A 12,893-nucleotide genomic window follows, 5' to 3' on the forward strand; every position below is an offset into this window, starting at 1 on the left:
TCCGCCGTCTGCCATCTTGGTACACCCTGTCACCATGCCGGGCGGATCAGAGAAGGAATCGGAGTTATCGGAGCGGATTGAAGCTTTCATCACCGGCCTGAAGAGGGGGGGAGGGCGCCCGAGCTCAGAGGAGACCGCCAGAGAGACTGTGGGCCTTCTTCGCCGTATTATCGCCCAGGCCAGATGGGGCAATGCGGGTGAGACCCCCACACACCCCAGTTAGGGTTGCCATCTCATCCCTTTAATCCAGGACATATATTACACAGGTTCTGAGGCTGATTAAACTCACTTAGTGCATTATATTACCACCTTAATCAGCCACAGAACCTGTGTAATATATGTCCTGGATTAAAGGGATGAGAGGCATTAGATTGTAAGCTCTTCTGAGCAGGGCCCTCGTAATCCTCTTGTATTTTATTGTATTGTCTCATTCTAACATTGTACAGCGCTGCGTAAACTGCTGGCGCTATAGAAATCTAATGAGGTGGCAACCCTACCCCTATTGTAGTGATGGCGAACCTTGGCACCCCAGATGTTTTGGAACTACATTTCCCATGATGCTCATGCACTCTGCAGTGTAGTGCAGCATCATGGGAAATGTAGTTCCAAAACATCTGGGGTGCCAAGGTTCGCCATACAGGGAAGCAGTGGGGTCACTCCCTGTGGATGAGGGGAGTGTGGATGGACTTGCCCCAATGATGAGGATAGATTGTTGGTCACCTCTGTTACCCATAGGGTGGGGGATAATGTTAACACCTCATCCTTTGATCCAGGACACAATAATTACACAGGGTCTGAAGCTGATATAATGCACCAAGTGAGTTTAATTCCCACCTTAATCACCCACAGAACCTGTGTAATTAACCACTTTACCACCGGAGGATTTTGCTGTCTTACGTCCAGGCCACTTTTTGCGATTCGGCACTGTGCGACTTTAACAGACAATTGCGCGGTCGTGCAGCGCTGTACCTAAATGAATTTGACGTCCTTATTTTCCCACAAACAGAGCTTTCTTTTGGTGGTATTTGATCACCTGTGCGATTTTTACTTTTTGCGCTATAAACGAAAAAATAGCATCAATTTTGCAAAAATAACAATATTTTTCACATTTTTTATATGAAATTCCCCCCCAAAAAAATGTAAAAATCAAATTTTTTTTAACATTTTAGGACAATTTGTTTTCTGCTACCTAGGTTTGGTAAAAAAAAAAATCGCAAAAAGCGTATTTTGATTGGTTTGCGCAAAAATTATTGCGTTTACTAACTAAGGGAATGATTTCTGTCATTTTTGGTGGGGTTTTTTTAACGCGTAATGGCGGCGATCTGCGTTTTTTTTTTTTTTTTTTTTGCGGGACTGCGACATTGTGGCGGACAGATTGGACCCTTGACTGACATTTTTGACACTTTTGGGGGTACCAGTGACATTTCTATAGTAATCAGTGCTATGCATATGCACTGTTACTGTAAAAATGACACTGGCAGGGAAGGGGTTCATTTTATTAGAGAGGGAGGGGTTAATGTATGCCTGGTGCTTACTAACGTGTGTGGGGGGGAGGTGACTGAGTGACACAAGGACAGATTGCATGTTCAGCTATGCTGATCCCTGCAATCTGTCACTCCTTGTCACTTAGGAGATCCGCCCGCTCTGTTTACACAAGCGGGCGGATCTCCAAACTCGATTCCCCGACGATCGGGGAAGAGCAGCGGCGCGGCTGCTCCTCCCCTGGCCCGACTCCCGCTGTGACTGAAAACAGCAGGAGCGCGCGCCGCCTACAGGGGGAGGAGTCCAGCGACGTAGGTCTACGTCGCTGGACAGAATCAAGCCACTTTGCCGCAGTATGGTCAACGTGACCGGTCGGCAAGTGGTTAATGTGTGTCCTGGTTTAAAGGGATGAGTTGGTAACCCTAGTGGGGGGTGGTGGTGGTGCACCCCTGTAATAAAAGTAGATGGCAGGTCACCCCCCTCCAATTAAAAGTAGACAGTAGGGGTCACCCTCAGGATAAGATTGGTCATTGGGTGGGGGATGCACCCCTGTAATAAGGGTGGATGATGGGTCACCCCCATGATGAGGGAGGAAGATGTGGTCACCTCCAGGAAAAGGATGGAGGGGTCACCATTGGGATGAATGTGGACGTTATGGGGCACCCCTCTAATGAAGAGGAGGGGAACCACTGTAATGCAGGTGGATAGTGGGTCACTTCCATGATGAGGGAGGACAATGAGGTTCCCTCCACAACCAGGACAGTTGGAATGTCACCTCCAGGATGAGGACAAATGGTTTGGGTCATCTCTGGGAGGAGGGCAGATGGCCAGGCACACATGACGAGAGGATGGCAGGGGAACCCCTGTAATGCGGGTGGATAGTGGGTCACCTCCAGAACCAGGACAGTTGGAATGTCAGCCCCATGATGAGGGAGGAAGATGTGATCACCTCAGGGAAAAGGATGGATGGTCAACGTCAGGATGAATGTGGACATTAGGGGGACACCCTTGTAATAAGGGGATCCCCTGTATTGGGGTCCATAGGGAGTGATCTCCACGATGAGGGAGGACAATGAGGTCCCCTCCAGAATGAGGATAGTTGGAATGTCACCCCCCCATGATGAGGGACAATGGTTGGGTCAGCTCCAGGATGAGGGTAGACAGTGGCAAGGATCAACCCCAGGATGAGGACAAACGGTTTGGGTTATCTCTTGGACTAGTCACCCCCATGATGAGAGAGGATGGCAGGGGAACCTCTGTAATGCAGGTGGATAGTGGGTCACCTCCACAATGTTGGAATGTCACCCCCATGATGAGGGAGAAAGATGTGGTCACCAACTGGAAAAGGATTGATGTTTACCATCGGGATGAATGTGGACATTAGGGGGCGCCCCTGTAATGCGGGTGGATAGTGGGTTACCTCCATGACTAGGGAGGACAATGATGTCCCCTCCAGAATGAGGACAGTTGGAATGTCACCCCCCATGATGATTGAGGAAGATGTGGTCACCCTCGGGAAAAAGATGGACCGCAGGCCTACTAGCGGGATGAATGTGGACATTATGGGCACCCCTGTAATAAAGGAGAGGAGGGGACCCCCTCTAATGCAGGAGGATAGTGGGTCACCTCCATGATGAGGGAGGAAAATTAGGTCCCCTCCACAACCAGGACAGTTAGAATGTCACACCCATGACGAGGGAGGACGGTGGGGTCACCTCCAGGATGAAGGTAGACAATGGCAAGGGTCAACCCCAGGATGAGGACAAATGGTTTGGGTCATCGCTGGGAGGAGGGCAGATGGCTAGTCACCCCCATGACAAGAGAGGATGGCAGGGGAACCCCTGTAATGCAGGTGGATAGTGGGTCACCTCCAGAACGAGGACAGTTGTAATGTAACTCCTATGATGACTGAGGAAGATGTGGTCCCCTCCGGGGAAAGGATGGATGGCAGGCTCATCATGGGTCACCTCCATGACGATGGAGGACAATGAGGGCACCTCCAGAACAAGGACAGTTGGAATGTCATCCCCATGACGAGGGAGGACAGTGGGGGTCACCTCCAGGATGAAAGTGGACAGTGGCAAGGGTCAACCCCAGGATGAGGACAAACTGTTGGGGTCATCTCTGGGACAAGGGCCACGACGAAAGAGGATGGGGGGATCACCCCAGAAAAAGGATAGACTGCAAAGTCACCAGCAATATGAGGGCAGATAATGGGGGAGAGGGACAGCAGATCACCCCGGTGATGAGAGGGGACAAGCAGGGTCACTCCCTAGGATGAGGTCAAGTCACGCTTGCATTGGGGACAGATGGTGTGGAGTCCTCCTTGTAGATGATGGGATTGCCCCTGGAATGTGTATTGGTGATAGGGGTCACTCCCAGGATTGGGGTGTACAGTGGGCAGTTTGGTCTCCACTTGTGTAACGTCTCTCATTCCTCTAGGAGAGCTGATGGACATTATCCGGAGGGAAGGGAAGAGGATGACTGCTGCACAGCCTTCGGAGACCACTGTAGGGAACATGGTGCGCCGAGTTCTGAAACTCATCCGTGAAGAGTATGGCAGGTGAGGAGCCTCCATCATACCTCCCACCACACTCACTCTGTGCGCCTCTGTACTGTGAGGACCGAGCAGGAACCAGTGAAGTCTTAACTCCTGATCTCTAGGTTTGTCCCAGTCTGTTCCAGAGAAGGAAGTTAAACCATGGGTTTAGCATGATGGCTTCGTATTCTTTCAGAACATTTCAGGAAGTGAGCTAGGCTGTATGATCCTGTACAGGGGGGATATTGATGGATGTCACTGAGTTTTTCCTTGGGGTGGGGGGAGGGCTCCTACTGTAGCCTCATAGTTATCAGTATGGGCCTAAAGTGTTTGTTACAGCAACATTTCATATTCTTGATATATGGCTGATACACCATGTACTGCTGTTAAGAACTAACTTTTTTTTTTTTTTTTTATTGCTTCCTTTGTGTGAAATACCTAGTGAGCCTGTCAGTCTCCCTGCGTTTTGTATTTCAAACTGACCACACTAGGCGCAGGAGCACATTAATCCCAGCGTGGTCAGTTTTCTGGATGTACTGGGAGCATAGCCTGCCTGTTCTCCAATGGCTGACATGGCCCCCTGCACAGCTTTGCACTGGGAAGTTCAGTGTACTGCTGTTTCTCTGCCTCTTGCTGACACCTGGACCCCCCCCCCCCCCCTGCAATCAACCTTTGTGCCCCTTTAGATTTCCTGCACTGTGTTGTGGACTAAATGTTATACATATCACAACCCACTGTATACTCAGAGAAGGGTCAGAGACAGACATATGGCCATGGTCTTTTAGTGATTAAGTCATTCGGTTAATTTGCTGCATGCCACTTAATGGGTGTCCATCTTGTGCGCAGGTTGCGAGGCTGCAGTGAGGAGAATGACCAGCAGGAATCTCTCCACAAGCTGGTGATGGTGGAGGAGGGACTCAGTGAGGACTTCAGCACTTTCTTCCAACCACTGAAAGCCAATGTGATCGAAGTTGTAAACGAGCTGCTCGTCGAACTAGGTAATAATCTGCCGCAGCGTGTGAACATCTTTCTCCACTATGTCTGTTTCTGATTGGTCAATGTCTCCCGGCAGAGGGCACCACCGACAACATTGAAGCCCAGGCCAAGGAACACATCCATTCCAACGAGGTAATCATGACGATCGGGAGCTCACGGACTGTGCTGCGTTTTCTGCAGGAGGCTGCTCGTAAGAGAACGTTCCATGTTATAGTGGCTGAGTGCGCCCCCTTCTGTCAGGTAAGTAGAGGGGACTCTACATTCAAGGTAGTTCATCTACTTCCCACTGCTGACACTTCCTGTTTTTAGGGCCACGAAATGGCGGTCAGTTTAGCCAAAGCGAATATAGAGACTACAGTCATCACAGATGCTGCCATCTTCGCAGTCATGTCCCGTGTGAATAAAGTGAGTGGGGGAGGGCTGATGTCTGTCCAGCCAGATCTGTGTGTGGCAGGTGATGATATCCCCTCTCTCTCAGGTTATTATAGGCACCAAGACCATCCTGGCTAATGGCTCCCTACGCGCATTGTCCGGGACGCACGCATTGGCTCTGGCCGCAAAGCATCACTCCACTCCGCTCATAGTGTGTGCGCCCATGTTCAAACTGTCACCACAGGTACATCCTGGGCAGGGGAATGTTGGTGGTAATAATGATAGTTACTGTAACTCCCCCTCTCTTGGCTTGTCCTTTCCTTTTGGGTGTCTGTTTGTGGGCTCCTCCCTCACCAAGTGTGTCAATTTTTGCACCTCCCATGCTTTGTGGCCCCTCCCTCATTCAGTTTATCTCCTCACTTGCTGTATGTGGCTTCTCCCTCAGTCAATTTCTCATCCCTTGCTGTATGTGGCTTCTCCCATGCTTTATGTGGCCCCTCCCTTGCTGTATGTGGCTTCTCCCATGCTTTATGTGGCTTCTCCCATGCTTTATGTGGCCCCTCCCTTGCTGTATGTGGCTTCTCCCATGCTTTATGTGGCCCCTCCCTTGCTGTATGTGGATTCTCCCTTGCTTTATGTGGCCCCTCCCTTGCTGTATGTGGCTTCTCACATGCTTTGTGGCCCCTCCCTCAGTCAGTTTATCTCCTCCCTTGCTGTATGTGGCCCCTCCCTCAGTCAGGTTATCTCACTTGCTGTATGTGGCCCCTCCCTCAGTCAGGTTATCTCATCACTTGCTGTATGTGGCCCCTCCCTCAGTCAGTTTATCTCATCCCTTACTGTATGTGGCTTCTCCCATGCTTTGTGGCCACTCCCTCAGTTAGTTTATCTCCTCCCATGCTTTATGTAGCCCCTCCCTTGCTGTATGTGGCCCCTCCCTCATTCAGTTTATCTCCTCCCTTGCTGTATGTGGCTTCTCACATGCTTTGTGGCCCCTCACTCAGTTTATCTCCTCCCTTGCTGTATGTGGCTTCTCACATGCTTTGTGGCCCCTCACTCAGTTTATCTCCTCCCTTGCTGTATGTGGCTTCTCACATGCTTTGTGGCCCCTCACTCAGTTTATCTCCTCCCTTGCTGTATGTGGCCCCCTCCCTCAGTCAGTTTATCTCCTCCCTTGCTGTATGTGGCTTCTCCCCTGCTTTACGGTGCCCCTCACTTGCTGTATGTGGCTTCTCCCATGCTTTATGTGGCCCCTCCCTCAGTCAGTTTATCTCCTCCCTTGTTGTATGTGGCTTCTCACATGCTTTGTGGCCCCTCCCTCAGTCGGTTTATCTCCTCCCTTGCTGCATGTGGCCCCTCCCTCAGTCAGGTTCTCTCCTCCCTTGCTTTGTGGCCCCTCCCTCAGTCAGTTTATCTCCTCACTTGCTGTATGTGGCTTCTCCCATGCTTTGTGGCCGCTCCCTTGCTGTATGTGGCTTCTCACATGCTTTGTGGTCCCTCAGTCAGTTTATCTCCTCCCTTGCTATATGTGGCCCCTCCCTCAGTCAGGTTATCTCATCACTTGCTGTATGTGGCCCCTCCCTCAGTCAGTTTATCTCATCCCTTACTGTATGTGGCTTCTCCCATGCTTTGTGGCCACTCCCTCAGTTAGTTTATCTCCTCCCTTGCTGTATGTGGCTTCTCCCATGCTTTATGTAGCCCCTCCCTTGCTGTATGTGGCTTCTCCCATGCTTTATGTGGCCCCTCCCTCATTCAGTTTATCTCCTCCCTTGCTGTATGTGGCTTCTCACATGCTTTATGGCCCCTCCCTCATTCAGTTTATCTCCTCCCTTGCTGTATGTGGCTTCTCACATGCTTTGTGGCCCCTCACTCAGTTTATCTCCTCCCTTGCTGTATGTGGCTTCTCCCATGCTTTATGTAGCCCCTCCCTTGCTGTATGTGGCTTCTCCCATGCTTTATGTGGCCCCTCCCTCATTCAGTTTATCTCCTCCCTTGCTGTATGTGGCTTCTCACATGCTTTGTGGCCCCTCACTCAGTTTATCTCCTCCCTTGCTGTATGTGGCTTCTCCCATGCTTTATGTAGCCCCTCCCTTGCTGTATGTGGCTTCTCCCATGCTTTATGTGGCCCCTCCCTCATTCAGTTTATCTCCTCCCTTGCTTTGTGGCCCCTCCCTCAGTCAGTTTATCTCCTCACTTGCTGTATGTGGCTTCTCCCATGCTTTGTGGCCGCTCCCTTGCTGTATGTGGCTTCTCACATGCTTTGTGGTCCCTCAGTCAGTTTATCTCCTCCCTTGCTATATGTGGCCCCTCCCTCAGTCAGGTTATCTCATCACTTGCTGTATGTGGCCCCTCCCTCAGTCAGTTTATCTCATCCCTTACTGTATGTGGCTTCTCCCATGCTTTGTGGCCACTCCCTCAGTTAGTTTATCTCCTCCCTTGCTGTATGTGGCTTCTCCCATGCTTTATGTAGCCCCTCCCTTGCTGTATGTGGCTTCTCCCATGCTTTATGTGGCCCCTCCCTCATTCAGTTTATCTCCTCCCTTGCTGTATGTGGCTTCTCACATGCTTTATGGCCCCTCCCTCATTCAGTTTATCTCCTCCCTTGCTGTATGTGGCTTCTCACATGCTTTGTGGCCCCTCACTCAGTTTATCTCCTCCCTTGCTGTATGTGGCTTCTCCCATGCTTTATGTAGCCCCTCCCTTGCTGTATGTGGCTTCTCCCATGCTTTATGTGGCCCCTCCCTCATTCAGTTTATCTCCTCCCTTGCTGTATGTGGCTTCTCACATGCTTTGTGGCCCCTCACTCAGTTTATCTCCTCCCTTGCTGTATGTGGCTTCTCCCATGCTTTATGTAGCCCCTCCCTTGCTGTATGTGGCTTCTCCCATGCTTTATGTGGCCCCTCCCTCATTCAGTTTATCTCCTCCCTTGCTGTATGTGGCTTCTCACATGCTTTGTGGCCCCTCACTCAGTTTATCTCCTCCCTTGCTGTATGTGGCTTCTCCCATGCTTTATGTAGCCCCTCCCTTGCTGTATGTGGCTTCTCCCATGCTTTATGTGGCCCCTCCCTCATTCAGGTTCTCTCCTCCCTTGCTGTATGTGGCCCCTCCCTCAGTCAGTTTATCTCCTCCCTTGTTGTATGTGGCTTCTCACATGCTTTGTGGCCCCTCCCTCAGTCAGTTTATCTCCTCCCTTGTTGTATGTGGCTTCTCACATGCTTTGTGGCCCCTCCCTCAGTCAGGTTATCTCCTCCCTTGCTGTATGTGGCCCCTCCCTCAGTCAGGTTATCTCCTCCCTTGCTGTATGTGGTCCCTCCCTCAGTCAGGTTCTCTCCTCCCTTGCTGTATGTGGCCCCTCCCTCAGTCAGTTTATCTCCTCCCTTGCTGTATGTGGCTTCTCCCTTTATCTTCTGTGTCAATTTGTCTGGCCCCCTCCCTCACCCTTTGTCAGTTTATCTCCTCCCTCACCCTCTGTGTCAGTGTGGCTCCTCCCACCCTGTCGGTAGGTGATGAATAATGGTGACGACAGTACCTTCTTTTCCCATCCTCAGTTCCCCAATGAGGAAGACTCCTTCCACAAGTTTGTGTCTCCACAGGAAGTTCTTCCATTCTCACAAGGTAGGGGGCGCTCTTCTCTGCTCCCCAGTTGTGCGCTGTGTATATTGAGAATAACGCATCTTCTCTTTGCAGGTGAGATTCTGTCCAAAGTCAGTGCTCACTGTCCCATCTTTGACCATGTCCCTGCCGAGCTGATCACACTGTTCATAACCAACATCGGAGGGAACGCTCCATCGTACATTTACCGTCTGATGAGTGAACTCTACCACCCTGCAGACAACGACCTGTGATACCGCTGTATATGCACTAATAAACACATGAAGACTGAATTCTAGAAATAAATATTGTATTGTGTATTTAACGCTCCACTTCAGCCTGCGAGTGTTGTGTATCTGGATGAGTCTCTGCTCTGATTGGCTGCTCCATGGAACAAGACGACCCTGCGTCAAAGAGCCGCCAGGCCTTGTAGTGGCGTCGCAGACGGCTTAGGTTGGGCTTTGAAGAAACCTGATGGTAGAAAGTGAGAGCAGTTAAAGCAGATCCTGGGATCTGGTGCCCAATCCACCTGCTGCTGGCTTGTCTCTGGGTTCCCAAATGGTACAGTGCATCATACATTGAGGGACACAGGATATCAGGAACAGGCGGGTTATACTTTTGGCTACAGGGGATTGGGGCAATGCCGAAACAGGAAAATCCTAAGCCAGCCTTTATATTAACCACTTCTTCTCCAGAAGATTTACCCCCCCCCCCCCCCCCCTTCATGACTAGGCCACTTTTTGAGATACGGCACTGCGTTACTTTAGCTGACAATTGCGCACCCATGCGACTCTGTACCCCAATACATTTTTTTTTCCCACAAATACATCTCTCTTTTGGTGGTAATTGATCACCAATGCGGTTTTACTTTCTGCTATAAAACATATCCAATAAAAAAAATAAAAATCTATTTTTTTCATATATTTTGGCCAATATGTATTGTGCTACGTGTTTTTACAAAAAAAATCCCAAATAAGCATATTTTGATTGGTTTATGTGAACGTTGTAGTGTCTACAAACTATGGGATATATAATGCAATTTTCTTTTTATTTATTTTTATACCAGTAATGGCGGGGATCTGCGACCTATAGTGGGACTGCGATATTGCGGCGGATAAATTGGACACTAAGTCACTGTGTGGGAACCAGTAACGCTAATCCAGTGATCCAGTGCTTAACAAATATGCGCTATCACTGTACTAATGACACTAACAGGGGCAATCAAAGGGTTAACTGTGCGCCTAGCCAGTGTTTGTGTTTACTATGTGTGCTTTACTAAGGGATAGATTTTTGCTTTGAAGGACCACAAAATCACCACCCACCCAGAGCGGAACTCTGCCTTGTTTACATAGGCAGAGCTCCATTGCGAGTCTTTGCCCAACTATTGGCGGGAGCCGACGGACATCGAATGCCCAGTCCCCACAGATCAGCTTCTGCTGTGAATAATCACAGCAGAAGTGGTGTGCCCTGTGCAGGTGGAAGTTGCGGGATCACGTCTATATAAATGTGAGCACTGGCTGAATTTCAATCTATGTATGAGCTAACTGGATCTATCATTTGACTTGGGCACAACCAGCTTGTTGGCTAGCAATACTGATTATTCTATTCTTCTACTGGGGAAGGCACCCTGCTGGCAGAATACAATAGCACAGCGGAAGTGATTTCCCCATCCACCTCAAATGTTTGCATGGTGGAATTGGCACTTTTTTTTTTAAGTTCAATCCCCTGGTTGAAAGAAAAAAAGCATAATGTATGGCCAGGCTAACTCCCATTCAGGCTGCAGGGCTGAGAAACAACTCTGATAGGCCTTCTGCATGAAAGTGTGCCATCACTTCTATGACTGGCATGCTGCATGTACATCAAGACAGGTTCTTGGGTAGTTTGCTTCTTCGGGATTTGGGTGTTCAGCACACCCAGTTTGGCTGTTTTGGCTACCTTCTTGTGTCTGGCATCTTCTTCAGCTGCCCCTATTCCTTCTTTTACTACTATATTCAGCAGTGTGTCTTTCAAAGGTCCTCCTGGGTTTCCCGTACCCTGAGACTCCTGTTCCTTTCGTGGGTAGGAATTTAGCAGCATGAGTTGTTTCCCACACAAAATTATCCACTTGAAGACCAGGCCTTTTCTGAAGCTTTTTTGTTGTAAAGTATTTTTTTTTCTTTTTTCTAGAAAATTACTTAGAACCCGCAAACCTACATATATATATATTTGTATATGTAGTTTTTTTTTTTTTTTTTTTTAGCAAGACCCCAGAGAATAAAATTATTTTTTTTTTTTAATTTTGAATTTTAATGCAAAAAAATAAAAATTTTATATATATATATATATATGGATTATTGTGAATAGACACGTTAGCACTTTGTTAAATGAATTGATTAATGTATTTATAACATTATTGGATATATTTTATAGCATTGTTTATCAATTGATTACATTTAAAACACAGTATTTTTGTATTTTGAGTAACGCTGCACAAATTTGGTTTTCATTTTGGATACCTAACATGCTTGTGTAATGGTGACAAACTATGCTACTTAAAAATCTCTTGGTGAGGATTTAAAAATGTTTACAGGTTTCATAGGAGGTCCAGGGCTAGAATTATTGCTCCCGCTATAATGTTTGCTATGATACCTCACATGTGTGGTGCAAACACAGTTTACACATGCATGCATGGCTTATGTATGCATTCACTTTGGAGTGATGGCGCTCTTTTATATTAATATTATTTTTGTTTTATTTTTACACTGTCTATTTATTTATCACTTTTATTCCTATCACAAGGAATGTTAACATCACTTGTGATATATATAAGGGATGACAGGTCCTCTTTATGAAGAGATCTGGGGTCTATAAGACTCTAAATCTATCCTTTAACTTTAAAAGCATCAGATCTAAGAATTGATCTCATGCTTTTTTTTTTTTAAAACATTATTTACTTTTGCCCTACACTGGAAGTGATGTCATGACGTCACTCTGATCCTCCTAGATCAGGGTGTAACGTGAGAATTACCTACCCCGTGAGAAAAACCTACCCCTCCTCACTTCCGGCCAGGAACAGCTGAGCAGCGCAGCAGTGCGCATGCTCACAGCCCCGGATACCTAATGGAAGAGCTGAGGATCAGACTAGTGCGCATGCGCACTAGTCTGAAACGATCTCGGTGTCCGTTAAAAAAAAACCTACTGACGCGGCGGTGACATAAAATAGCTGTGCTGCACTATGAGTCATCTCCGCTCCTGTCCCGGTCACTTCCCTGATCTTGGCTAGTAAATTATAAAAGCGGCTGGCGGCTCCGTGATTTATCTTTTCATACAGCCGCCGCCGCTTTTATATTTAGTAGCCAAGAGCAGGGAAGTGACCGGGACAGGAGCGGAGATGACTCATAGTGCAGCACAGCTGTTTTAATGTAACTGCTCGCGTTACACAGACTGCCGTGAACCGGAAGTGACGAGGGTAGGTTTTTCTCACGGGTAGGTAATTCTCACTGAACACAGGGATCTCCAAACTACGGCCCTCCAGCTGTTGCGGAACTACACGTCCCATGAGGCATTGCAAAACTCTGACATTCACAGACATAACTAGACATGATGGGAATTGTAGTTCCTGAACAACTGGAGGGCCATAGTTTGGAGACCCCTGTCCTAGATGATAGTGGTCAGGAGAGACAATCTGGTCTCTCCTTACCTCTGTGACCAGCCATGTGCAAACCATCAGATCAATTCCTGGGCTCGCCAGTAAGTACTGTAAGCCCAAGAAACACCGGGCGGGAGGAGGGGGATGACCCCTCCCTCTGCTTCTAAAAGGGATGGATCCAGGGGCTAATCAGCTGCTCAGATCGCTTTTATGAGAAAGAGAATCTATGGCAAAAAAAAAAGATAACTTCAGCCATACCCCGGTAAACCACTTCAAACCGGCAATGCA

General features: G+C 48.4%; 2 protein-coding genes across 2 annotated transcripts in view; one reads left to right on the forward strand and one right to left on the reverse strand.

Annotated features, from left to right (window-relative positions):
- Window positions 1-9,309, forward strand: EIF2B2 (eukaryotic translation initiation factor 2B subunit beta). Its single transcript, XM_082275057.1, has 8 exons — window positions 1-197; window positions 3,925-4,045; window positions 4,868-5,019; window positions 5,094-5,257; window positions 5,327-5,422; window positions 5,496-5,633; window positions 8,935-9,001; window positions 9,074-9,309. Exons 1-8 carry the CDS (start codon window positions 35-37, stop codon window positions 9,229-9,231), a joined length of 1,059 nt encoding a protein of 352 aa, XP_082131183.1. The 5' UTR covers window positions 1-34; the 3' UTR covers window positions 9,232-9,309.
- Window positions 9,271-12,893, reverse strand: part of MLH3 (mutL homolog 3) — a 26,545-nt gene continuing 22,922 nt past the window's right edge. Inside the window, exon 12 of the mRNA XM_082275053.1 lies at window positions 9,271-9,448. Within this exon, the coding sequence (XP_082131179.1) occupies window positions 9,299-9,448 (150 nt within the window). The 3' untranslated portion in view covers window positions 9,271-9,298. The remainder of the gene's footprint in view (window positions 9,449-12,893) is intronic.

This window comes from Pelophylax lessonae, assembly GCF_965119305.1.
Source record: "Pelophylax lessonae genome assembly, chromosome: 13".
Lineage (NCBI taxonomy): Eukaryota > Metazoa > Chordata > Amphibia > Anura > Ranidae > Pelophylax > Pelophylax lessonae.

What these genes read in the sequence shown, in the direction of transcription:
- EIF2B2 (XM_082275057.1), top strand. Translation starts at nt 35, where the DNA reads ATGCCGGGCGGATCAGAGAAGGAATCGGAGTTATCGGAGCGGATTGAA. An exon ending in GGCCAGATGGGGCAATGCGG is followed by an intron (nt 198 to 3,924) that starts GTGAGACCCCCA and finishes TCATTCCTCTAG; the next exon opens with GAGAGCTGATGGACATTATC. An exon ending in ATCCGTGAAGAGTATGGCAG is followed by an intron (nt 4,046 to 4,867) that starts GTGAGGAGCCTC and finishes TCTTGTGCGCAG; the next exon opens with GTTGCGAGGCTGCAGTGAGG.